At 45.1% G+C, this 27170-nt stretch overlaps 3 protein-coding genes across 7 annotated transcripts in view; 1 reads left to right on the top strand and 2 right to left on the bottom strand.

The window, feature by feature from the left end:
* The window catches only part of LOC138718220 (epoxide hydrolase 1-like), a 31347-nt gene extending 9801 nt beyond the window's left edge, over positions 1 to 21546 (top strand). The window contains exons 10-11 of one of the 4 annotated variants that reach the window (XR_011337025.1): positions 238 to 527; positions 21418 to 21546. Coding sequence is in view for 3 of the 4 variants with exons in the window: in XM_069852560.1 (XP_069708661.1) it covers positions 238 to 439 (202 nt within the window). In the remaining variant the exon portion in view is untranslated. Of the gene's footprint in view, positions 1 to 237; positions 559 to 21115; positions 21295 to 21417 lie in introns of those variants that run through there. The other 3 variants (XM_069852561.1, XM_069852560.1, XM_069852562.1) reach the window with 3 other exon arrangements.
* The window catches only part of LOC138718243 (protein ELYS-like), a 53971-nt gene continuing 34584 nt past the window's right edge, over positions 7784 to 27170 (bottom strand). Inside the window, exons 2-6 of the mRNA XM_069852597.1 lie at positions 10785 to 11264; positions 10048 to 10198; positions 8914 to 8975; positions 8085 to 8175; positions 7784 to 7998 (exon numbers count right to left, since the gene is read on the bottom strand). Of these exons, the coding sequence (XP_069708698.1) occupies positions 7844 to 7998; positions 8085 to 8175; positions 8914 to 8975; positions 10048 to 10198; positions 10785 to 10841 (516 nt within the window). The 5' untranslated portion in view covers positions 10842 to 11264 and the 3' untranslated portion in view covers positions 7784 to 7843. The remainder of the gene's footprint in view (positions 7999 to 8084; positions 8176 to 8913; positions 8976 to 10047; positions 10199 to 10784; positions 11265 to 27170) is intronic.
* On the bottom strand, positions 24333 to 26098 carry LOC138718231 (MAD2L1-binding protein-like). Of its 2 annotated transcripts, none has more exons than XM_069852575.1 (2): positions 25877 to 26098; positions 24333 to 25189 (listed from the first exon to the last, which is right to left on the bottom strand). In XM_069852575.1, exons 1-2 carry the CDS (start codon positions 26018 to 26020, stop codon positions 24626 to 24628), a joined length of 708 nt encoding a protein of 235 aa, XP_069708676.1. In that variant the 5' UTR covers positions 26021 to 26098; the 3' UTR covers positions 24333 to 24625. The 2 variants fall into 2 exon arrangements, with proteins under 2 accessions (XP_069708676.1, XP_069708675.1); XM_069852574.1 differs by having other exon boundaries at positions 25742 to 26091.

Here is a 27170-nt window from a genome sequence, read left to right as displayed (position 1 = left end):
CCGTCCTTTAAACACCTCTAGGGAAGGTGACTCAACTACCTCTCTGGGCAGCCTGTTCCAGTGCCCAATGACCAAAAACCTCCCCTGGTGGAGTTTGAGGCCATTCCCTCTTGTCCTATCCCCTGTCACTTGGGAGAAGAGACCAGCTCCCTCCTCTCTATAACCTCCTTTCTATAACCTCCTTTCTACAGACTTTTCCCAACACTTTAAAAAATGTAGTTAACTGGTGTCTTCTAGGGTTGGAGTGTATGTTCCCACAGGGATTGCAGCTTTTCCTCAGGAGCTAGCACATACACCACGTACCTGGGCAAAGGAGACCTTCAAGAACATTGTGACTTACTCTTACATGCCACGGGGAGGGCATTTTGCTGCCTTTGAGGAACCAGAGCTTCTGGCACGAGACATCATGCACTTTGTCAGAAAGGTGGAACAGCTGTGAACCTGCACTTTAAATACACATATGGAATGGAAGCGAGTTCTTCTGCCACCAGCAGAACCTTTAGGTTGAGGGATTAAATAAAAACAATGTTATCACATACAGTAGCAATTATTTTATTTGGATAAGTGTTATAATACTAAACTTGTTAAACTCAAAAGCTCTGCATAACAACCAAAAAGCATCTTGTCTTCTTTGGGACAAATTTGGGACAATACTCTGGCATTCCAGCTACTGGACATGACGAGGGAACGAATAGGAAGTGCTGGGAAATAACTGGCTCCGAAACGGGTGTGAGGAGCAAACATTTGGGTTCTTTGATTGTGGGTTGACAGGAAAATCACCAGGCTTGTTATCCAAGGATGGGGTCCACCTGTCCCCAAGAGCCAAAAGAATACTAGCCAGGAAGGTAGCAGGGCTCATTAATAGACCTTTAAACTAGATGTGAAGGGGAGGGGGACAAGACCAGGCTAGACTGAAAAAATCTTGGGAATGTCGCTCCTGTTTCTGAGGGGTGGTGTGGGGGAAAGGACCTTGGTCTGCCACCTCACAGGAAGTGAGGAATAGCACTTAAATGTGCTGTTCTAACTGCAGAGGGGTTAGAGAATTCAGTGAGTAGTCACTTAGGAATTAAGACTGTTCCCCTTAGGAGCGTAGCAGGAACAACAGTCCAGGTGAAGCTCATCTACAGCAATGCATGCAATGTGGGCAATAAACAAGAGGAGCTAGAAGTTATTGTAAGGCAGGAGGACTGCGATATAATTGCTGTAAAAGCCTAATCCTGAAATAGTTTCACTGTGCTATTGTTGGCAGGAGAAACAGAAGAGAAATTGACTTAAAAATACCTTTTGCCTATAGTGAGCACACACATGCAGAGTACCGAGTTTTAATTCACAGTCATGGTAAATGAGTGACTTCTTGGGTACTAGTTTTAGAATTTTGTTTGATCTCTTTCCTCTAAGTTACTGCTTAGCCACTAAAGCGCCTGCTTCACAAGCACAGCCTTCTGACTTCTCCCCATTCCCCAAGTATTAAAGGCAGGCAGGCCTTGGGTAACAGGGGCCTTAGCGGAAGAAACCACCAGTTAGTCCTCCTGCCTGTCTGGGAGAGGTGCCGGTACTTTGCACTGATCTTACTGTCAAAGCCTTAATGCCTCTAAGAGAAATAAATGAGGAGTTTGTGTTTCTCAGAGCTTAAGCAAGACTTCTGTCTTTCGGCTGCCAGCACCACTCCCCCAGCCCTGGGTCATTATGAAGATCTGGTGACTCTGTGCTGTTGTCTGAAAGGTGTGTAGACCCTCACCCTTGCTAGCTTGCCTGCCCTGAGCTGTTCCCGATAAGGAGAGAAGAGAGAGCACAAAGAGCAGGGTTTGTCAGCATGACCGTGACTGGCAGTGTTGCGGAACACTTGGAAAGCACAGAAAGCATAGACACAGGCACACACACACGTAGGAGAAACAACATTTTTATTAATGCTATAACTCTACTCTATACTGAAGATTTTAATGAATATTTTGTAGCATCTGTTGTAACAAAGATGTTACACAACTCCATATCCGGGGTAGGACTTCTCATGGCTGGTGGTTCTGGAGCTCTAGAATTCAAAGGAAAATGTTAACAGGCTTTCATTCCCCTGAAGTCCAACCACATGAGAATTCTACTTTACTTGACCATACCATCTCCAGGAAAATTATCAGGTTTTGGCTCTTTATAGTTCTGCCTGGTTTTAAGTAAACAAGGAGAAATGAGGCAGAAACTGGGCTGGAAATAGTAAAAGGTTCCTATTTGGTCACACAATCCAGTCTGTCAAAATAGTCTGTCCACCAACAGCTTGGTGGAAATCATAGTTTTCGTTTCATCTATCTTACATTCTGTAAATATACTTACCATAATGTAAATACATCTATTTGCAATAATAAGATTATCATAGCAGGAAAACTCTCTCTCCAAACATGACTAATGGTGTATTGATTCTTAAATGTTAAGTATTATAAATGAGAAAAGCCAAACATGTCTTTATTCTGCTGCCCCTTCCCTCAAAACACTCACACAGTTCAAGTGGATTTTTCTTTCTCCAAACATGTAGCTCAAGACTAATCTTTGTTAAAAAGCTGCTTACCTATATTGTGATAAACCGGTTTTCTGTTTCCTTCCTATACATGTATTCCTCGTGCCGATAATAACTTAGTGATGACACTTCCTATAGTACATACGTTTACTTCGGATTGTTTTACTATAGTTGGTAATGGCTTTGGTGTTGGGGCTGTAAATGAAGAGGGGAGAAAATATGTCAGCCTTGTGTCATCAAAGTGATGGTTCGTTTTCCACTACGTTCCACCCCACAAACATTACCTTCTTTAAAGACTGATGAACACAAGTGGTATGGCTTGGCCTTCTCCACCACCAGCTTTCTTTGAATGTGAGGGAGGACTTTCCCACAGTGTTCAAACACGGAATTTCTTGGAGCTCCTCCCTCTCTACACTGAGCAAACCAGTGTGCAGAACCTTGTGCACTTGACAGAACTTTTACACTCACCATAAGATGAACCTTCATTGATTGATTCCGCTGGTCTGCTGGCCAATAGCAGGCACTCTGCTGGTTGCGGACTGAAAGAATTGCATGGGTTGGTATTCTAGCCCTGGTCCGTAAAAATGACTTCAAGCACTCCTATGAGAAATAACATATTTCAAAAGCCTGTTACAAATCTGCCTCTTCTCTTTCCACTGAGACGATAAAGATTTTTTCTGTCTAGACTCACTAGTTCAGTGTTGGTGAAAGGAAGCTTCAGTAAGTCTTCCATGAGTCCCATCTCCTGGCACCTTTCGTAAACGTGTTTTAAGAGCTCTTCTCTATTTACCTCGGTGGCATGTTGCCGCAAAAGAGCCCAAGCCTCCACCACGCACCTGTAATTCATTTTTTTTGATAGGTAAGCATATAGTAATAGCATAACCAAAATGACGCCCCAACATTATTGTATTCCAAGTTTAAAGGAAGTTTAGCGGATTGTGATTTAAAGTATTTGTTCTCCACTTTATGCAATATTTGAATGTCAAAATGGGGGGAGATATTTCTTTACCTATTAGACAACAACACACTGAGGCAAAGCTGCGCTTCGCTACACGTTGACACGGATGGCTTCACATTCCGTAGGTATTTGCGGGCTTGCCTATGCTGTCCTTGGCAAACGAGTGATTGAATAATTCTCATCTGTAGCCACAGTGCTACTTCCATTGTTTCTTGATGACCGAGGTGGGCCAGTGATTTCTGTAAGGGTTGAAGACCGGGCTACTTAAGATAAATACATACGTTCTTGCAACACAACTATTCAAAAGTTTATTAAAGTAAAGGCGAGAGTCTGTTAAACGAACTTGCATGAGTTACTAATGACATAGTTGATACTGGACATGTATTAGAGATCCTATTCACTTAGCCGTACAGAACAAAGGGAGTGTTTTAAAAGGAGTAATTCACTCTTTCCTAGGTTAATCAAATCTCTGTATACAAACAGCACTTTTTATAAGCACATTACAAATAATAAGTTTTATCAATTACCTGTCCAAGTAATTAAAACAGAATCTCAAATCATAACTAACTGCTGAAGATGCTGCATCAGGACTATGAAAAAAGCCTATGGTGTTTTAATACCTGTTATTAGATAAGCAGCAATTTCTGAAAACCATTTTATAGAGGACAGCCTTGCATAGTAATGTACCTCCAACTGAACAGTAACATACTTCATAGTCATGGTGATCAAGGAGCCAAAATCCTTGAATAAGCTTTACAAGGCCCTGAGGGAGAGCAAAGGTGGTGGCAAAGGACTTGACTACATTTTCTATTTTATTTGGCCAGCAATGAAAGATGTCCAGCAGCAAGTAAATTGTCTGATATCAAATATCCAGTTAAGGCTAATAAATCTGGAAGACCAACAAGTTTTTCCCATTATATTTTGAAAAAAATAATGAAATAAGAATAGAAAAGTGGTAGGAATCAGAAAATACTAATGTCTTAGTCTTGCCGTTTTAAGCTGTTGAAACCTGAAGACAGGCAGGTCCTAACCACAAAACTCTATTCTGAAGAAGAATAGAAATACACTTTGATTTCTCTAAGGCATCCAAAGAGTTTAGCTTCAGATATTTAAATAGATGTTCTAAGGCAGCTCTGGGCTACCACTGGTTTCAAAGCCCTCGCTCTCTAGGCTCCCCTCCTGAGTCAGGTAACAAACCAGAAGAGCAATTCTGAGTATTTCAGCAGCTTAAAAATTAAGTGTCTGCCCAATGACTTCCCTCTTCTCTCTTCTTATTCTCTGTGTCTCCACTACCAACAGAACAAAAGCAAAGCCTGTTGGCAGTGCCGGAAAAGAGATGATTTCAGCAAAAATCATCTACTGCTACGCCACTGTTAGAAATGCCTTTGCTCTTAAGCAGCAGATTTCAGTGTGTCATTCTAGTAAGAAGCTATTTGCTACAGCTACGAGTGCTTTAAAAATTACAATCTGTGTTTAATTTTTGAGAAAGAAACTAACAGGGCTTTTTACCTATGACATTTCTTAGCAAAGCCATTCTCTCATAGTAGAAAAGACCTTGCAACAGAACACAGAAAAAAAAATCGTAAAAGTTCCACAGTACAAAAAATTAAAACAATGCTTCTCTCTACGACTTAATTCTAAACTACATGTTTTTGCTAGCATTGTGCCATCGATCATCAGGCAGTCAGAGTCCCACTTTCCTCTGGAACAAGAGATAGCGGGGATTTGGACAGGGGAAAACAATTCCAGCCCCTCAGTGCAACAGATTTCCTCCAGCCTCTATCTGAGTTACTAGAGAAGCAAGCTCAGTAAGACAAACTTTCAAGTCACTCTCTAATACACCGCGGCTTCCACTGAAACTCATCCGGCTGCAAATACAAATGTTGACATAAAAGCCATTCACTTCCACTTCTGGATCTGCAGTGGAAGTGCCCCAGACCTGTAGACTTACCCTGACAAACTCTCCAGCCTCTGTCGCTGACCATTATAGCAGGTCTGAAGAAGAGGGTAGTTGAGTCACCTTCCCGGGAGGTATTTAAGGCACGAGTGAACAAGGTGCTGAGGGGCATGGTTTAGTGTTTGATAGGAATGGTTGGACTCGATGATCTGGTGGGTCTCTTCCAACCTGGTTATTCTATGATTTGATGATTCTATGATGTTAACAAATATTTTGTAGCTTGTGCCCTAACAAAGATGTTACTCAACTCCATTTCCGGGGGAGGACGTATCATGGCTGGTGGTTCTGGAGCCCTAGAATTCAAAGGAAAATGTTAACAGGCTTCCATTCCCCTGAAGTCCAACCATATCAGAATTCTACTTTACTTGATCAGACCACCTGCAGGAAAATTATCAGGTTTTGGCTCTTTATAGTTCTGCCTGGTTTTAAGTAAACAAGGAGAAATGAGGCAGAAACTGGGCTGGAAATAGTAAAAGGTTCCTATTTGGTCACACAATCCAGTCTGTCAAAATAATCTGTACACCAGCAGCTTGGTTGAAATCGTAGTTTTACTTTCATCTATCTTATATTCTGTAAATATACTTACCATAATATAAATACATCTATTTGCAATAATAAGATTATCATAGCAGGAAAACTCTCTCTCCAAACATGACTAATGGTGTATTGATTCTTAAGTGTTACGTATTATACGTGAAAAATACCCAAACAGATCTTTATTCTGCTGCCCCTTCCCTCAAAACCTTCACACAGTTCAAATAGACTTTTCTTTCTCCAAACATGTAGCTGAAGACTAATCTTTGTTAAAAAGCTGCTTTGTGACAAATTTGTGCAAATTGTGACAAACCGGTTTTCTGTTTCCTTCCTATACGTGTGTTTCCAATTTCAATAATATCTTGTAGATTACACTTGATCTCGAATGTATGTTGACTTTGGCCTTTTTTACTACTGTTGGTAACAGCTTTGGTGTCGACACTGTAAAAGAGGAGGGGGGAAAATAGATCAGCCTTGTGTCATCAAAGTGATGCTTAGTTTTCCATTACATTCCACCCCACAAATATTACCTTCTTTAAAGATCGATGAACGTAAGTGGTAAGGCTTAGCTTTCTTGACTGCCAGCTTTCTATGAAGGCGAGGGAGGACTTTCCCACAGTGTTCTATGTTGGAATTGTAGAAAGAGGCAGACAAATGCATCGTCCCATCGACAGGCAATAAAGTAAAAGCAAGTTAAAGAAGTAATATCACATTTGTAAACTAAAAACATTGACTAAGAAAGATAAAAGATCATACAAGCTAAGCACCAAGAAGCACAGACAAGCTCCCAACCCTGAACGAAGCCAGTCCTGTTCCTGCCTTTGCTACCAGAGATGTGAGACACAAGACTCAATTCCGTCTTGTCCCAAGTACTGTTTCAAATTTACACTCAGTGTAGCATTCAAAACACGCAGCGTAAGCTGAAGTTCACTATCAAAAAAACCCAGTTCTCCAAAAGATGTTTTTGCTGGGTAGCCTCCTTGTGACCAATGCATTACAGTTCATGCTTACCTACGCCCTCTGGAAGGAGACTAGACTGACAGAGCCAGATGACCTTTTCTGCATGCATGGAAAACTGATTAGCTAACACCTCCTTATTTTTCAAGTCAGCAAAATCTGAAAAAAAGGCATAAGATTAGTTTTGTATGCGATTCCTTTCATTTTTACAAAAGTCCCTTCATCATACTAACTGGAGACTATAAAAATAACATGGCACAATTCTCCATCTTTGCTATTTTTTCACTCCGTATCACTCTCCGATGTGAAGAAAAAGAACCACAATCACCAGCAAAACAGAAACCAACCCCTTCAAAAATCAGATATGCTAAGGTAAAAATAAAAAATCAAAGCCTGAACTACTAAATACATTCATGATTCAGACATCACGTTTTCTTGTAGTAGAGACTTTTTCTGTGGCAAAGGGACATTTTTTCCCTCAATCCACCAATAAAAATGGATAACCGAGGGAGATGTAGAAACCTAAGTAACTTAATCTACAAGTCACTCATTTACACTGCCTTAAAGTTTAATATTGCCAATACACCATTTCAACACAATTATCAATCAAAGCTCACATTTGCACAATCAGAACCCAAGCAACAACCACAATCATCCCAAATCTTACTAAAAAATACCAAAGATTTAGTAATGCTATCAGACAAACCTTTCTCAGTGAGCTCTTGTGGTTCTCTTTGGAAAAACTTTAACACCCTGGTAAGGTTGCTCAGGACAGACTGGCAGCGCTGAAGGGATTGTAGCACCTGTGGGTCAACGGTGTTGCAAGAGCCATCAAATAGTGGAACACCTTTTTGAGAAGAGATATTGAATCATCAGCCTACAGAGCAATTCCAGCGTTTCAAGGTACACACGAGCCATATCACATACCAGCAGGTTACTGAATAAGCTCAAACAGAAGGAATGATTTTACATCTGCGGAATGACTACACTGGTACTCACATATGCCATCAAATTCATCCTTCGTGTAGATGACTTTTTTCCACGCACAGTCACGAATAAACTCTAAATTTGCTGCAGAACGTGGCTGCTCTTTAAAAGAAGAGAACAAAACAGAAATGAATCAACAGGTTCAAACTGAAAAAGAGAATCCAGAAAAGCAGCCTTAGAAGTCTTACTTTCAGAGGTCCACTGTTTAATGCATCCAGTCAGGAGTTCTAGAGAACCTGTCTGGACAGCCGCAGACAACATGGCCTCTAACTGCTCCTCCTAAGCAGAACAGACAAAATTAAATGAGAACATTCCATACTTTCAACATCTGAGCCATCAACAGTACAAGTCTCTGAACGAGATCAACACAATTCAGCAAAGGGAACAAAAAAAAGTCTTGATTTCCCAAGTTACTTCCAAGCTGGAGCTGAAACTAGAACATCTGACTGGAATCTGAAGAGTCTGCACCAGGCTTCCAAAACAAACAGCGTAGGGGCTAGGCCAACTTGCCAAGAAATTTGGGTTTAGCTACCACACCGTGCAGAACTGTTACTTGCCCCAACACACTTCCACAAATCGGAAATCCATTTCGTCTCAAACATTTACATAATTTTACTTTTTCTCCATTCTACCCCCCTTTTTCAAGTTAGTCAGGGATCTAAACCCTAACTCATGACTATGCAGGTAGTCCAACTGATGGGAGATGAAGACGTAGCGACTTTCCTGGACTTTCCCGAGAGTTCCGCTCTTGCTCCTCCAGCACTGCTCTATTTCTCCCTAGACAGTCAGTCCCTGGCCGGGCTTCAGCTGGAGACAATGATAATTTTACAGTCTCAACAGTGGACCTAAAACATTACTATTTGCAGGACACTGGCAGGATAGCATCACAATTATGTGGGGGGATGAGCGTAAAATGAGCATAAAATGGTCTCTGACACCAAAAGCAGCACATCAGAAAAAACGTAGCCAAGGATCATCTCTTTAGGCATTCTCAAGAAAGAGAGAGTAAAAGCTCACCTCCTTCTGGAAACCGGTGCAAGTGACATGGACAACTCCAGACCTCAGCAAGCACACTCCATCTGCAGAAGCAATGAACGTTGGACAACAATCCATACTCTCGGAGTTATGTCATGATTAGTTTACATTGTTCCAACAGCAGTAACTGGAAAGACAGAACTGACTACCCATTGTCTTCATCAGATCACTTACAAGTTTGTGCAAAAGCACCAAACCCCAAACCCCAGCGGACAGTCAGATACCTTTCACAATATTAAATACCTCGTTAGTACAACATCATCAAGGCTGGGCTTGTGGGGCTTCGGGGTGTTCTGGTTTGGTTTGCATTTTGAGTGACAAACATTGAATGAGAGAACCAAGAAATGGCATCTGAGCTCAGTTTAAGCTTATCACTATTAAAAGCAGTGAAATACCTACCAAAATTATAGCCGCTTGCATTTAAAATCTGGTCAGGTGGTAGGTAAGAAGGTGGCGCTCCCCACGTTAGACTCGGCTGGTGGACCAGAACATCCAAAATGAGGTCTGGAGAAGCCATGCTGGTTGCATTATCCAGTGTCCACAGGGCAAAATAAGGGCAGTTGAGCGGTAAATTTTCTGGCCTTGAAGAAAACAAGTGCATAAGCTAAAAGCCAACATTTCTATGAATTATTTGTGAGGATAGTGAAAACAGCTTAATAAAATTCTACCTTATGGAATCCGGCATTTCAGCGTCACACCAGCAATTTATGTCAAACAACCCCAAGTAAGTAGATGGTTTTTCCTGACCGTACGTAGTCACTTGCCAGCAAAAGATCGAGATGCTGGTGTAAGGAGATGGTACTGTAAAAGACAAGACGTTGTTCCTTACTAGTAGAAAATACCATACACCTGATATTTTTAAAACATCCCTCTCTACTCTCGCTTAATTCTGTTATATAAATTGGAAACACAACGCTCCATTTCTGTCAAGAAGTGGAGTGATCAGCCTTCTCTGTGCCTTTTTTTCCCTGAATGTAGTCCCACATAACTTAAGCACTCTTTTTTTTTTTTTTAAAAATAAACACAACAAACCAGCCTACACAGATATTTAAGACCTGTCGACTATGGGTACAGAACAGCTTTCATTGCTTAGATGACACAGATATCAGAACAAACCTTCATTAGTGTTACCCTCTTTGTCAACACAGTCATAAAAGTCTTCCATGGTCTGACAGCTCAGTAATTTAATGTTGCTGGTTTGCCTTCTCCTGGGACAAATTTGACTTGCGAGATCTAAACTGAACCTTTCTTTACAGCCTTCCAAACCCTGGAGAAAAGACGAGAGAAAAGGTCATTTTGAGATACAAACGTAGGTTTGACCTCAATAGGAAAGAACGTATCTATCTAATATAAGATGGATATTGTATTGTATACACTTCCCATGAGTTTATTTCTGATGGCAAATAGACAGAGCTCAAGAGAAAACCAAGAAGATGAACCCAAAGATCAGAAAAGAATAAAGAGATACCTTTATCTGACCCCATTTTAAGAAGAGGAAAGAGACAGAAGCACATTCAAGTCTGCAGTTTGGTGAAACAAAGCCCTTCAAAGCCCTGTCTTCTTTTCCTACATGCCATTAATTCAATGTTCACATCCAGAATCATTGTATTCATAAAAGCTGCTTCCTTTTCAGGAATTTAATGTTCACAGGCTCTTTGCAGATGCATCCAGTTGGAACACACAGTGCTGCAGTCCAAAACTTGTTTTGAAAAAGTATGCACAAAGACCATGCCCAGGAAGGCTCAGCAAAGGATTTCTGGTTTTTCAGGTCTGCTCTGACTTTTGATGGGAAACATTATCCCTGCCAACTTCACTGAGAGTCGCTTAGCTTTTCCCACACACACTCCTCTTACCTCATACATGACTTGTCCGCATGCCAAACGTTTTCGATCCCCGAATGTTAACCGCATCAGGTGTAAACTCAAAGCATCGCCTTTGCTGAAAGAGGTATAAATGATGAAATGTGATTACAAAGCTGCTTTACAGTCCTAATCATAATTGTATTAGGTCAAGACTGAAGTGTTCGTAAAAGCATGCTCTTCCTGAACAGAAAAACACCACTTCCCAAAAGAGGATAACTGGTCACCTCTAGACACTAAACCGTAGAGGAGGAAACTCTGACCCTAGCAGCTGCAGGGGCAAATGCCAACCACACCATTAGAAAGTTTTCACATATTGGATGGGCTAAAAATTGTTAGGAATAGTTCTTCGCAGTGAAGAGTTCTCAATCAGAACTGCTTTAAAGTCATACTTCAAAAGATTCCACTCCAGGGGTAGTTGAGATGGTTAAATAGCTTGCTGACACTGAGAGAGAGAGGTCTTTCTCCCTTGCCCTTGTACCAAAGTTCCAGGCCCTTTTGCTTACTCTGGATCCTGCCACACACTGATTTGATTCATCAGCCCAGCAGAAAACGTTGACTTTTCTAGTGAACAGTGATGGCTCTCGGCCAGGCGAGCTGAAAAGGCTCATCAAGGCTCCAAAGACGGCTGAAGCTTGCACAGGGGAATCAGCAATACCATCCCCTCTTTCCTTTCGGGGCAGCTGCTCTATTGACACCTTCAGTGTCCTAGATCGGCAGCCTCAACTACTAGTGAGGCTATTTTAAAACTGCAAATCATGAAGCACTCATCAAGAAACAAAGGAAATCTTTTCCAAATGCAAGCACAAAAATGTAGCCAGTGTTGTTTTGCCTTCTTTCACAAGGTAGGAACTAGTAGGCCCCTCCTTGCTTCTGTAAAGTCCTGTAAAAATCCCATTATAAGCTTAACACCTTGTGCAGCTGAGAGAATCTCCTGCCGAGCTAAATAAACAAAACAAAGATACATCTATCAAATGAATGTGAACAAATATATTGAAAAAAATGTCAGTGGCTTATTACACATTTTAAGTCACCTTTCTTGTGTAGACTGAACAGCCCACAAGTAGCAACAATTGCGAGGATCATTCTCTGGCTCTTGTAAAGTAACCGCATAGACGGGAATCCTTCTTCCTCCAAGCCGACAGTGGTGCCTACAGGTTTAAGAAAAAGGGGTGGTGGGAATAAAAGAAGAAAAAAGGTGAGTGATTTGTCCCTGTTTGTAGAAGGGTAGAAGCATCCTCTGAGAAAGAGCACCTGACACGCTTATCCTCCAAGTGAAGAAGGTCGTTCTTCCATCTCAAAGAACTGAGTCAGGGGAGACACTATGCTTTATGCAGCAGTCAAGGAGCAACAAAATTACTGCCCATCAAATGATATAACCTGGATTTATGCCCTCCTCTGCCCTCAGCTGCCAGGCAAAAGAATGTTCCTACTGTTGTAGCCTACCCCCACACTGACCTGAGGAAGGCAGCATACCTCCTGAACACACTTAAACCAGCGCCAACGAGAAGTAGGCTCTTCTTTCTTTACTTGAACTATGTATATTTCTTCCAGACTTCTGAACCTTACTGCTACATTCACAATCTATTCTTGCCACCTAATTATTCCTTCACTCTCTATTTAGCCATCCAATAGCTTCCGAGGAGTCGCTGCAGATTTGCGGGAGTGAACCCCTATCTGAATCCGGTCAAATATTTCAAGTGAGGTTGCTCTTCGGTAGATTTAAAATCACTTCTTAATTTTCCTACTGCTTAGAGCTCTCTTATCCCTTATTCTCATCTCCAAGTGTTCCAGGCAAATTTCATTCACGTGTATCTTTGCCTTAGAGTGGGTCAATCCCCTATTTTTGGTCAAGGCTGAAATGTAGGAAACAAGTTATTTCCAGGCACAGATCAGCTATTGACTTTCCCCGTCTCCTTAGTTTCACCCCAGACACTTTTAAGAATATTATTAATAAAATCACATCATTAACACATTTCAGCCTTTCGGTGTACGGCCAAATTGCACTGACTGGTTCTGAAAGCTAATTTCTGAACTCTATTGCATCGAGATACACACAGTTCCTGGTTCCACTGAATGCTACCGATACAACAAGCTGTCCTAGAAAGAACAGCTCTGCCATATCCCAATCACTTGAAAAAAAACCAAGAAGCATGTTTCCTTCATTTGCTTAATCCACAGGCACAATAAGGAAAGCAATCTTAGTCCAGTGGGGAGAAGGTGACCCACTCATCCACCTCTGAGTTGACAGTTATTTCAGAAGAGGATTTCTAAACATTCCAAGGTTATACTCAACATTTCAGTCCCTCCAATAGTTCTCTTTCCATTAACATGCTTCCTTCAGCAAAAAATTGAGAGCCCTGCCCCTCCAGGCATGGCCAAGCCTAAAGCTCTACTTACTCCCTCTCCAAAGTTTTCATATTCCAGAGTGACAGGCATCCATCCGAAAAACCCACAACGAGCTGATTGATTCTGCTTATGTAGCAGAGTGTTGTTATCGGTGTTCCTGACGGGTTTCGTAGTCGATAGCAAAGATGTCTCCCTCCCATGGTGGCAATTCGTCTTCTTGCCGGAATGTCCTCAGGAAACATAGCGAAAACGTGGAAATCTACACACACAAAACCAGACATGAACGTGTTGTGCTATTTAGGTTGCATTTTAAACACTGATGTGACAACACCTATAATCTCATTCCACCGTCCCAGGCAAAATATCATTTAAGCAACCCTTTGGTTTTTGCTTTTCCATTTTGTAGGCATTCAAAGAACAAAAGAACTCCCTGGTCGGGCAGGTATTCTCACTTATGTTTCAACATCAGGTAAAAGTGTAACCTTCCTAGAATGGTTTGGGTTGGATGAGACCTTAAAGACAGACAACTTCTCCTTGGACTCTGTAAATCAGCAGTTTGGGCCTCATGACGGAGCTGTTTCAAGTAACCTCAACTCCTGAAGGCAATTCTCTCACAGTCAGGAGCATTTGCAATCTGAATAGACAAATTAGAGATGTCATGTGTCTAAATGCATGATTTTGGATAAGTCCGATTTATTTTAAAAATCAAGCCTAAACTTCGCCCCAAGTCAATTAACAGAAGCAGAAGAACATCCCTGAGGAACAGGGCACCTGTGACACAACTTCCCACCAGGCAGCTGCACTGGCTCGGATGGTAAAATTCCTGCACCTCGACAGTAAGGATCATAGTGACGCTGGAATCTTGGAGGGAGGGGGACAATTATACCCTTAGGATTAAGCCATTCCTATTTTAGATCAGCGCAGAACTGTAGGATGTCAAACTGCCCTCTGTAATCAGCAGTCACAAATACCTGCACACTGCTGCCTTCAAAGAGGAAGGAAAATATTGTTTATCAAAAAGACACACATTTTCCTGCTGTCAAAGTCAAGTTTAAAAACTGCAAGCTTACCCAATGCTTGTATTTCATTCAGACTGCAAGATATACGATCCAAACAAAGGTCAACCAGAAAGAGATGACCAACATCTGTAGCAACCGCTGTGATGCCAAAGAGCCACTGCAGGCTCTGGTGTAGGTGTTGAGCAGTCACATGGGGTCCCCCATGGTTACTTATGGGCTCCACAGCAATCACCTACAGGAAAACCACAAGTTAATATTTAAGATGTTTGACTGGCTAAACAGAAATAATTCAAAAGTGAAGTCAGAATTAGCACATCAGAAACATGAAAGTCAATACAGGATCATGAGACTTAAAACCAAAGCATTATTTCCCATAAGATGAAGAAAAAAAAATCTCTCCAAAAAAAATCTGCCATTGCTTTCATTTACTGGATTTCCTATAGTTTTTTAACTGAGTTAACATCAGCTTAGATCATGCATTCTATTACCACAGCTCACCACTTTCCCCTTCCTACTTAGAATCATAGAATAACCAGGTTGGAAGAGACCCACCGGATCATCGAGTCCAACCATTCCTATCAAACACTAAACCATGACCCTCAGCACCTTGTCCACCCGTGCCCTAAACACCTCCAGGGAAGGTGAATCAACCACCTCCCGGGGCAGCCTGTTCCAGTGCCCAATGACCCTTTCTGTGAAAACATTTTTTTTCTGATGTCCAGCCTGAACCTCCCCTGGTGGAGCTTGAGGCCATTCCCTCTTGTCCTGTCCCCTGTCACTTGGGAAAAAGCCAGCTCCCTCGTCTGCACAACCTCCTTTTAGGTAGTTATAGAGAGCAATAAGGTCTCCCCTCAGCCTCCTCTTCTCCAGGCTAAACAACCCCAGCTCTCTCAGCTGCTGGACTTGTTCTCCAGCCCCTTCACCAGCTTTGTTGCTCTTCTCTGGACTCGCTCCAGAGCCTCAACATCCTTCTTGTGGTGAGGGGCCCAGAACTGAACACAGGATTCGAGGAGCGGTCTCACCAGTGCCGAGTACAGCGGGAGAATAACTTCCCTGGACCTGCTGGTCACGCCGTTTCTGATACAAGCCAAGATGCCATTGGCCTTCTTGGCCACCTGGGCACACTGCTGGCTCATGTTCAGTCCCTGTCAACCAACACCCCCAGGTCCCTCTCCTCCTGGGAACTATCTAGACAGACTTCTCCTAGTCTGTAGCACTGCACAGGGTTGTTGTGCCCCAAGTGCAGGACCCGGCATTTGGCCCTGTTAAACCTCATGTCATTGGTCTCAGCCCAGTGGTCCAGCCTGTTCAGATCCCTTTGCAGAGCCTCCCTACCCTCCCGCAGATCAACACTTCCACCCAGCTTAGTGTCATCCGCAAACTTAACTTACTTATGTAATGAACTCTAAGAAAAGAGAGAGAATCAGTTATGTGCAAGAATCTTTATTCTAGTGAATAAGAAAGACAACACTAAATTTCATTCTCCCACTGCTCACAGCCCACCAGCACTGTGATGCAGCCTGTGCCTTCTTTGCCCGCCAGGTGTGATGGTAGATCCTGGCTGTAGGTCAAATCAGGCAGTGGTCAAGTTGCCTGGTACTGGCAGATGCACCATTGCCGTGGGAATGCAACATTTTGGGAACATTTTAAATGCCCACTAGCACTTTTAGGAGAGTTAACAAAGCTTTTAAAAGCCAGGCTACAACAACAGCAACAAGAGTAGCAGCTCGTTAGGTAAAAAGCTAACCCCAGCTAAGGAAGAAGGGCACACTGCCCTTTAACATGCCAAGCACTCTGCCTGCAACTTTACGACAAGGTGAAGACAAACCCCTTGGCCCGTCTTGCAGCGCACCCAGGACAAGACTGACTGCTCTAGCAGCGATACAAGCACACGCAGACTCCAGCATTAAAGCTCTACAATGGAAGAACACGGGCTGTCCTCAGCCTTTGTACAAAATGCACATCGTACTTGTTCCCAGAGGCTATACACACACGGGATAAGGGGCTCATTAAAGCCTTGAGACAGCAATGATAAAATCAATATTAACAATGTTATGGCATTTTTCAATCAAACAGAATTTACTTCTGGATTACACACTTCTGTCAGCAGGCAGCTTGCCTTTCCAAAACCCAAAGAACAACCAAGGTGATAGGGAAACTAGCACAGGGGAGCACCAACTCAACTCCTGTCTTTAGAACTTACCACGGTACGAACCCTTACTACTCGTCATCACACTGCAGCATTACAAACCAACAAAACTCCACTTGTGTTCTAGCAAGTCCAACCCTACCACCTTATGGAAAACTGAGGGATAAATAAGCATTTCTCGCTTGCAGGTTCCAAGATGATAAAAATCGGGTGAATCTTGATGTTCTATCCACTTACGCTGATTCCTGTTTACATTGAGATAAAGGGACATCACATCCTCTGAGGTTATGGGTTAGAGAAGACAGAAAAAAATAGGAACATTACACCAATGGACGCCATCTACACAAGCACAAGACACACCAAGCAGAGATTCAAGAGCTGCAGCCTGAAAGGCAATCGGACAACAGTCTCTCAGATAACTCACTAAAGGCTCTTTCTTCCTATCCAGAGTCAACATCAAAATGTCTTCTGCTCTCAAGTCACCTGCTTGCTAGCCTGAGATCAATGTGAATGTGTCTAAGCCATTTTCTGCAGAACTAGGGGACTATAAGATCTTTTAAAGACAGTGTTTCTGACAGAAATTAAGCATGTAGGAAATGTATCCTACAGACACTTCAAAGAGTAGGCTTTCTTACTTTTTCACTCTGGACAAAAGAAAGTTATTTTTCAATGCCTTTTTGTGTAAGTGGAGCAGTAGGTAACTATGTGCTCTATAAAAATCCCAGAAAACTCATTTTACTACCAGAAAACTCCAAAGATAATGGTATCATTAAGCCCGTGATTTTACATGGAGGCTCACTCAGCTGGAAACTCTGAAGTGATAATGTGTTAATGCAATACAGAAAAAACACGCCTGCAAAATGATGCTCCTAAGCTTTTCCTGAAACTTGGTTATGCAGCACATAACAAATAAAAGCCTTGTTCCTCTCATTAAAATGTACCTACCTTTCCGGGAAGAACAACTGCTTTAACCACTCCTGATGTTTCGAGGTCGTACAGGCACAGAACGCTTCTCTCAGCTTCTTCCAATGCAACCAGCAGTCCAGTTCTATTCGCCCACAAAAACTCCTTCACCACTCGAATAGTGAGAGGCTGTTCGTGCACTCCTCCAAAACGGTACGCAGAGAACCGCTGTCCTGTCACCACGTTCACTGTCTCCAGGTGAGGGCCACGTGCCAGCCACGCTAGATCATTTCTCCCTGGAAGAGAAAACAAAGCTGCCTGAAGCAAGTTTCCAAGTAAAGACTGAAAACACGGTCCCTGCTCCTTTCCTTCAATTAAAGGTCCTAAGAGAGGAAGACAGACTAACCTAATTCTGGTCCGCTATTTCACATCACCCACCAAAATGCTCCAGTAATACCTCTTCAAATGGGCAGACTTAGTGTTTTGCATTTGTACTTATCGTTCCTGCACGTTCCTGGTTTTAGACACATTTCATTGCACTCGACAACTTTAAGCTCAAAGCAAATATTGACTCAATTACTGCCTTTACAGTCACGTAAACAGACTTTACCAGCTCTTGACAGAAGCCTAGACATGCAGATAGGCACCCAGCTCTACTTTCAGATCACCTCGGAAGTCCACCTCCTAATCTGCTCAGCCCCTTTCAGCAACTCTCACTGGGTACCCATCTACATCCTATTCAATACTCTGGGAAAATGGCTGCAGCGCTTCACTGTGTTATCCTCTTCCCTCTGGTTTTATTCAGACTCACAAGAAAAAGCATCGGGCGTTGCCTCTCTAACATTGTACAAGAACTATTTCTGCACCTGATGTTATGATGGTCACAGAGCTTGAGCTCTGAGTAACTATGGCCCAAAACAACGCTGTTACTCTTTTGAAAACTGCCTTTGATGTAACTAAAATCGAAGGAGGGCTGACTGACTCCGCATCTTTAAGTAAATTCTTTTCCTAGCACGGGATAGGTGCAGGTTGTTCTCATTTCAAGCTTTCACTTGACTAACCTTTAAGACTAGCATTTTTAATGGTTAAAACATCCTTTTCCTTCTCTCTCAACCTGATGCATCTTAACAGCAGCCACTTGACACACCCGATCCTATGAACCAGTGCTTCAGGTAACCTCCAGGTAATAATTGCTTTATACCAAGACCAAAGTTAAAGGAAAATGCTCACCGCCAGAAAACTTCCCGCACAGCACAGAACCTTGGGCGATCTCATCTTTCCCAAGTGCCTGAAGAGTCCCCTCTGGGAACTGCAACAGGCTGCTCGTCACCTGTGCTGTTAGGTCTCGCATTCTTCACTCTAAATAAAGAAAAATTAGGAAGAGACACATGTCAGCCATAAACATTTTTGAGATTGACACAAGTTTCATCAGTGCGCTGTGAAAAACCTCCTCTACCTTGTGTGTAGCTCATTTCCTTACAAAGATGGCTCTCAGGACACTTTAGGATCTCACAGCAGAGCAAAGGGAGAATCCTTTGCTTTGCTGCTGCCTGTGAAACCCACAACAACAAGAAGTGAAACGGAGGTATTGACAAGATAAAGATCAGGGAAAAATCAAGACGCTCTGTTCAAGTCTGCTTATCGAGGTTAGTAAGGTGGGATCTGAGAAAAATCATCTTTTGAAAAGTTTCACAGGACCAGGTATGAGTTCCTATTTCTCCTTTCCCTTGGTTTCATAATTTATTCTTTACTGTCAATTGTCTTTGAGTAGCTATCAGGCATCACTTCAGTTGTGCTCCCTTTTGGCACCTTTCTTTTGACTGTTAAGGCATGCTAAGTTCTTAACGACCTTCATCCTCAACTCCTTCCAGAAAAAATGTACCACAGATAATTTCACATGAGAAGCAATACGGATTTTCATAGCTCATCACTTAGAAAGCAGTTTTCCACACCCTTATGCTGTAAAAAGAACACAGCACTTGAAACTGCTGGGGTTTTCTATGGTTAAATCCTCATCCTCATCATTCGAGTTCCTTCCTTTCTCTCCTTATCACATCTCTGCAGAGTGGAAAGTGTCCCCGCCCACGGCAAGAAGCTTGGAACTGGGCGATCTTTAAGTTCCCTTCCAACCCCAATGATTCTATGTTTCTATGAAAGAGCATTTAGTGAGCAAGTGAGCAGGTGACTGAGGGAGTGCCACTGGGTCATTTCTTTGCTACTTGGGCAGAAGAACCTCCCACTGACATCTCAGGCAAACCCCCAATGTTTAATCCAAACCCTAAGCTCTAGTCTAAGAAGTTGCTAGCCTAACAGAGACGGTCTGTCTCAGAATTTTGCCATCAGGCTTCCAGTGTTTGCGTGGATGCTCCACAAGCTGTCTGAGAAGCACAAGGCGACACCAGAAGAGGAGAAGAAGAAACAATTTCAGCTCCGTATCCTCTCAATCCCCAACATCTAAGCTCCTGCATCCATGCAGACCAAAGATTTGACTTCCCTTTACATGACAAAAATAAACAAAAGCACCACAGACCACAATTTGACACCGGAGCCACCTCCGACAGGTCTCCTCTCACACAACTGCCCTTTCCCTCCAGAAGTACCCTCCCCATCTAACAGGGCTAAGCTAGCAAAAGTTCCAAAAAGTTCCTCATTTCTACACATGATGCTCTTTTCTACATTGCTTGGAGTACCTGGGCAGCAGACACAGGTCCTCAGTGTCCTCGTACACAACCAACTCACAGCCTTGCGACAGAGCAAGCAGCAGCCAACCAGTCTCTTCTAGTCACCGCACTGGTGTGGCATCGCACCCACCACTCGCTCCTCTCACCACGGGTTACGCGGTGACCGCATCACAAAGAAAGGGAAGGCCTTCTCAACTCATTGGACGTCTCCTGGTCCAAACACCCCTGGTCAAGAAGGGTCACCTAGCAACCTGCCCAGCTATTGAGTATCTCATTCTGAAATGTACATTTACATATAGCAACCCCAAAAGCTGAACTGCAAAAACATTTGCAGCACGCACAACAGGCCCAGTGTTTGTTGAATCTCAACTCCCAGTCTCAGTCTTCACCCATAACACAAGTGCTAGACCAGCAGAGGCTTCTCACCATTACTGCTCTGCCACAACCACATTGAACCATAGACCCCAAAAGGGGTTCAGCCCAAGGTACCGTTCAGTACCATCAAGTGTAGGACTTTCCTATCTAAAATGCAGAGATGAGACTGATTGGAAAAGAAACACATTACCTTGTGAAGAAGATGGCACAACAGCTCATTCTTTCGTATTTAATGAAAGGTGGGCACCACATCCCTGCTTAGCTCAGAGAATTGGAAAGCTCTTAAGGCAGTTAGAGTGCAGGCTGAGCGGCTCACTGCTCCCCGTTGCAGTTGTGTTTCTCATTTCTCAGAGCACTGTGGCCACAGGTGATCTGCTCAAGGTCTTCAGAACCTGTATGTTTGTAGACAAGGTTTGAGAAGGATTATTTCTGTGATGCTTGGGGCTTATGTACCATGGCCTGGAGGCCTCGCAAATGAAGATGCTCAACATACATACCTTTTCATGCAAAATATATATGACCTGCAAGAGTCTGGTTACTCACATACCCAAGCCACCAAAGCAGACACTGCAGGTAATGAACCTTCTCTAGATCACTATGAACAGACTATATTAACTGCTTATCCTATATAGAAATATAGTTGCACAAGTACCAACTGTGTTTGAGAAGCAATGAGTTCTGGTGACTGAATGCAAGAGACGGGGACAAGAACCATGTCCAATGCTGTGGTGAAACTTCTCCAGGTGACTGTGGCAGCCACCAAAGTCAGAAGGTTCCTATAGACTCTCCACAGCACTACGTCCAAAGATGCAGTTAACTGCATAACAAAGGTGCAGTTGAGTCTTCTAGGGCTGGAGTGTACGTTCCCACAGGGATTGCGGCTTCCCTGAGGAGCCAGTGCATCCACCACGTGCCTGGGCAAAGGAGACCTTCAAGAACATCGTGACTTACTCTTACATGCCACATGGAGGGCATTTTGCCACCTTTGAGGAACCAGAGCTTCTGACACAAGACATCATGCACTTTGTCAGAAACATGCAGTGTTTTGTTTGTCAGCTGTGAACATGCAGTTTAAATACACACATGGAATGGAAGTGAGTTCCTCTGCCACCTGCAGAGCCTTTATATTGAGGGATTAAATTAAAAAAAAGGTCATCACACACAGAAGCCAATATTTTATTTGGATAACTTATAGTTCTAAACTTGTTAACCTCAAAAACTCTTCATAACAACAACACAAAAAAGCATCTTGTCTTTCATTCCCAGCACTACCTCATTGCTGCATTCATAGTTCAACTATAACAGAATATGTAAACAGTTCACCACAGCCACGTTGTATTCAGTCAGGGAAGCGAGTAGAAAGGAACTGGGTTCCTCAGAACCAAGGCTTCTGCTCAAAACCTTCTTTAAATACATGAGTGTTAGCATCCTGAAATATGCATTACAAGCACCTTGGGTGGAAGTGGAAAGGGTTTTCATCTCCTGCCCTCATGCTACATTCAGGTCACATTTAATTCATGAGACCTGCAATTACACATTCAAGTGGGCAGCTGCACGCACAGCAGCCTTCCGCATTCTAGCAGTTTCTCCTCCAGAGAAGCTTTAGCAGTTACTGCACAAAACAGCTGTTAATGGATAAGAGGGCAGAGACAGCACCCCTAGTGTTCTCCAAACTCAAAAATATCAACTACCTTTCCTCCTAGTTCTATAGTCCCATTTCATTCCAAAATGCCAAAGTTAAAATAGGCACCAAGCACAGAGGGTTACTTCAACATTTACTCTCCTTTCAAAGGATTTCCACCACCCCACCCTGCAGTTCTTGATAGCCAGAAGCTGCAAACAACCCCACAGAATCACTAGGTTGGAAAAGACCCACAGGATCATCAAGTCCAACCATTCCTATCAAATACTAATCCATGACCCTCAGCACCTCATCCACCTGTCCCTTAAACACCTCCAGGGAAGGTGAATCAACCACCTCCCTGGGCAGCCTGTTCCAGTGCCCAATGGCCCTTTCTGTGAAAAAAAATTTTCTCATGTCCAGCCTGAACCTCCCCTGGCGGAGCTTGAGGCCATTTCCTCTTGTCCTGTCCCCTGCCACTTGGGAGAAGAGGCCAGCTCCCTCCTCTCTACAACCTCCTTTCAGGTAGTTATAGAGAGCAATGGGGTCTCCCCTCAGCCTCCTCTTCTCCAGGCTAAACAACCCCAGCTCTCTCAGCCGCTGGACTTGTTCTCCAGCCCATTCACCAGCTTTGTTGCTCTTCTCTGGACTCGCTCCAGAGCCTCAACATCCTTCTTGTGGTGAGGGGCCCAGAACTGAACACAGGATTCAAGGAGCGGTCTCACCAGTGCCGAGTACAGCGGGAGAATAACCTCCCTGGACCTGCTGGTCACGCCGTTTCTGATACAAGCCAAGATGCCATTGGCCTTCTTGGCCACCTGGGCACACTGCTGGCTCATGTTCAGTTGGCTGTCAACCAACACCCCCAGGTCCCTCTCCTCCTGGGAACTATCTAGACAGACTTCTCCTAGTCTGTAGCACTGCACAGGGTTGTTGTGCCCCAAGTGCAGGACCCGGCATTTGGCCCTGTTAAACCTCATGCAGTGGTCTCAGCCCAGCGGTCCAGCCTGTTCAGATCCCTTTGCAGAGCCTCCCTACCCTCCAGCAGATCCACACTCCCACCCAGCTTAGTGTCATCCGCAAACTTGCTAAGGGTGCACTCGATGCCTTCATCCAGGTCATTGATAAAGACATTGAACAGGACTGGACCCAGCACTGAGCCCTGGGGACACCACTTGTCACTGCCCTCCAGCTGGAGTTAACTCCATTTAGCTCCACACTCTGGGCCCGGCCATCCAACCACTTTTCCACCCAGGAGAGTGTGCGCCTGTCCAGGCCAGAGGCTGACAGTTTCTGAAGCAGAATGCTGTGAGAAACTGTGTCAAAGGCTCTACTGAAGTCCAAGAAGACTACGCCCACAGCCTTTCCCTTGTCCAGTAGGCGGGTCACCTTGTCACACAAGGCAATCAGGTTACTTTGGCAAGACCTGCCTTTCGTGAACCTCTGTTGACTGGGCCTGATCACCCGGTTCTTTTACATGTGCTTCATGAGAGCACTCAAGATCACCTGTTCCATGACTTTACCCAGCACTGAGGTCACACTGACAGGCCTGTGGTTCCCTGGATCCTCCCTCCGACCCTTCTTGTAGACGTGCACAGCATCAGTCAGCCCCCAGTCCAGTGGAACTTCCCCAGTCAGCCAGGACCTCGCTACCAGGAGGCTCGAGTTTCTCTTCAAACAGGACAGTTATTGGAGCCGTTAAGCTCATTAAGCTGCAGACGCACCCAGACGACTGAAGAGACCTCCAGCAACTGCCTAGTCCTGACACACTGCTCTGCTCCCTCCTACTCCCACTTGTACCAGACAACAGGCCAGAAGGAAAGGCTCGTGTTCTGCTTCCAGGGACATTCTGGCTTGGAAGGGCAATGTGACAGGGAAAGCTGATGTGGAATTTGATCACACTCCCCTCCCCTTTTCTTCACCTTTCAGAAACATTTAGAGCTTAACACTTCTAAGAGGTGAAAGTAAACAAGAAACTGACTTTGTTGTTGTTGTTTTAAGCAAACATAAACTGGGATATTGCGGCAGGTGTCCCAGCTTCCTCTGAAGAGGGTTAGAGCAGAAACTGCTTACTTTTAATTGTAACTGTGTGTCTAACTGATTGTCAGGGCTCTTGGACTAAAGCTTAGTTAAAAAAATAGGAAGATGCGATTCCCACAGGGCTGCTCAGCCTCTTCTCACCAGCACCAGGTGGTGCTAAGTACGAGACCTCCTCGTCACTGAGCAATCCCGCTCTTTGGATTATTAAGTAACTGAAAGGATTTACAGGGAAGTTAATTTTCTCAGAGAGATGGGCAAACTCTTGAGTACTCAGGCCTGATCAGCCTGCAGGGGAAGTTCTCCTTTTACAGAAGCAGAACAGATAAGAGCGGTGATGGCCTTGATGGCAAAAGCCAAGTGTATTCACATACGGACACATTAAAAGTCGGGAGAGAGAAGACTGTCTCCAGTATTTGCCAATTCACTGAGCATGCAACAGGAAACTTTTATTCCCCACACAGTAATTCATCTCCTGTGCCACAACTCGGGTCCCTATAGATACACTCTGGGGGCGCGTGTGCGTGCGGCTGTGCCTTAACGGGTATTGGCTTTCATCAACAATTCCAGAGGTGAGGACAGAGGAACAGGGTCGAGCTGTAGGAAGACAGGAGATGCCCTGGAGAAGAGATCCAAACGGACAAGAATATGCGGTTACATTTGAGAAAGTCGCTGTCCCTTAAAGCACCACCAAAGTTCATTCAGTATCCCACTAGAGTTCCACAGAGCACAGGACATTCTCGAAAGCCTTTGAGGGTCACCGGTGCTTGAAACCAGACATAATCCTCCCAAGCAGAAGCCATGTGCTGATGAGCCAAGGCGCTCACGTCGATGCCTCCATCACAGGACAAGTTCACGGTCAGTTTCCTCCCTCGCGTCGGCACTTTATAGTTGAGCTTGGGCCGGAACCAGTCAACACCACAGCCGCGGTGCCCCAGGAGCATGACAACAGTGCCCACGACAGGGAGATCCTCGAGTTCACTGAAGACATCCGCAACAAAGAGGGAGTGAAAAAGCTTGCGAACGCAGGATGCGGTTTCCAGGCTCTCCTCAGCACTGCCCTCACAGATACTCTCCAAGTTGAGCTCATAGAGCTCCTTGGGGCTCATAACATTGCCTCCAAGTAGAAAAAGAACCCGAGGAACACGTGTCAAACTAAACATCACTTCCATGTGCTGGAACAGTCCCTCTAGGTCCATCAGCAGCTGCTGGCATTTCTTGCTTGTCGGGTCTAGGAAGGGTGGCTTCTTACTCGCATCTTCATCCTGGAAGGCAAAATAAACGAGGAGTAGCACATTTCCTCATTAGGAGGCATTAGTCCCAACGCGCTCTGCAGAAAGCACGGCCCATCCATCCCTGGAAATCAAGGAACACTCAGAGGGCTCCTTTGTAAGAGACATCGGTACCCACATACAGAATCAGGAGACCCAAGAGGAACCCAGAAAAGGCCGCTCTGTCACTACTCAGTGTGAATCTGAACCACATCACTAATGAATTCCCACGGGAATTACGAGCCCCATCTTTTAAAGATCGGCCGCCACTCCAAAGCCACAGAACGTTAACTGTGCTCTCTTCTTCGAGCCGCTTGAGTAACAAACAAAGCAGTAACAGGCTTTGAGCACGAAGGGGGCGACGAGAGATCCCCAGGAAGCGGCTGAGGCCTCCCGGCCCTTAACCCGGAGCTCGGCTCCCAAACGCCGCTGCGGGGGCACCGGGGGACGCGGCCCCAGCGAGCGCTCGGCTCGAGGAGCGGCTGCCGCGCCCAGACACGCGCGGCCGGGGCAGAACCGGCCCGGGGCTCCCTCCCGGCTCCTCACCCGACGGCAGAAGCAGCCGAGCCGCTCGTAGGGCAGCGGGAGCTGCTGCCGCTGGTACAGGACGTGCTTGAGGAGCTCGCGGGCGAAGCGGCAGCCGCTTTCACGGCTCACGGCGCCCGGGAACGACACCCGCACCGAAGGGCACGCCGCCCCCGGCTCGCTCCGCCGGCGCTTCGCCCCTTCGCGGCGATCCAGGGCCGGGGAGAAGCCGCCGAGACCGGAGCGCGGAGCCGCCGCCTCCCGCCCGACGCGGCTCGAACGGGCGCCGCCGCGGGGCATCACGGGAGCGGCGGGGCGGCTTCCGGGGCGGCTTCCGGCGTCGCGGCCGCCACATCCGGTGCGGGCAGCGGCGCTTCCGCCCGTCGTGGCAGGAGGAGGGGCCGCTTCCTTCTCCCGTAGGCCCCTGCGGGAGGGCGCGCGTTCAGGGAGCGGGCTGTCCGCGCCACGGGGACCGCCGGGAGTTGTAGTTCTGAGCGGGGGGACGCGCTGGGAGTCGTCGGCGGGTGGGACTCAATTTCCCGTGGTGCCTCGCGGCATCTCGTTGAGTCACAGGCTAGTATGGGTCAGAAGGGACCAGCCACTTGTAACCTCGCAGGGTTAGGGACGCCTCCGTGGATCGGGTTGCTCAAAGCCCTATCCAACCTGGCCTTGAATTCCTCCAGGGGTCGGGCATCCATGACTTTCCTGGGAAACTTCTGCCACTGCCTCACCACCCTCACAGTAAAGAATTTCCTCCTACTATCTCATCTAAATCTCCCCTCTTTCAGCGTAAAACCGTTCTCTCTTGTCCTCTCCTGGCGCTCTCTGTTAAAGAGCCCCGCCCCAGCTTTCCTGTAGCCCCTTTCAGTAGTGGAAGATCGCTGTAAGGTCTCCCTGGAGGCTTCTCTGTGTTGAACCCCCAGCCTCTCAGCCTCTTCTCTTACGGGAGGTGCTCCAGCCCTCTGATCACCTTGATAGCCCTCCTCGGGACTTGCTCTAATAGAACCACGTCTCTCCTCTGCTGAGGACTCCAGAGTGGGACACAGCCCTCCAGGGTGCACTCAATCCCCCGTCCGTGTATGCAACAAAGATGTTTAACACCGCCTGTCCCAGTACTGATCCCCCAAGGAATGCCAGTCATCACTGGTCTCCATTTGGACACTGAACCACAACTCTTTAAGAGCAACCATCTAGCCAATTCCTTCTTCACTGAGTAGTCCATCCATCAAATCCCTGTCTCTCCAATTTAGAAACAAGAATGTTGTGTGAGACAGTGCCAAAACCAGAGAGAGAAACTAGGGATTGTCTTCTGCCTGTAGCCAGAAATCAACAACTAAGCTTATCTTGATTAGCTATGTGGGAACTGATGACATTGCAGCAAATAAATTTATTGCCTTGACAGCTCTGAGAATAGTCTTCCATGAGATGAAGTTCTGATGGGGGATTAAAT

Source organism: Phaenicophaeus curvirostris, chromosome 2 (assembly GCF_032191515.1).
Source record: "Phaenicophaeus curvirostris isolate KB17595 chromosome 2, BPBGC_Pcur_1.0, whole genome shotgun sequence".
Lineage (NCBI taxonomy): Eukaryota > Metazoa > Chordata > Aves > Cuculiformes > Cuculidae > Phaenicophaeus > Phaenicophaeus curvirostris.
This window is presented reverse-complemented; position numbering and strand designations above follow the sequence as displayed.

Bases quoted from the DNA above. Each gene is read 5' to 3' on its own strand.
- LOC138718231 (XM_069852574.1), bottom strand. From the start codon at position 26,020: ATGCCCCGCGGCGGCGCCCGTTCGAGCCGCGTCGGGCGGGAGGCGGCG. The intron at 25,190-25,741 runs GTGAGGAGCCGG...TTTGCCTTCCAG, and splicing joins TCGGCTGCTTCTGCCGTCGG to GATGAAGATGCGAGTAAGAA.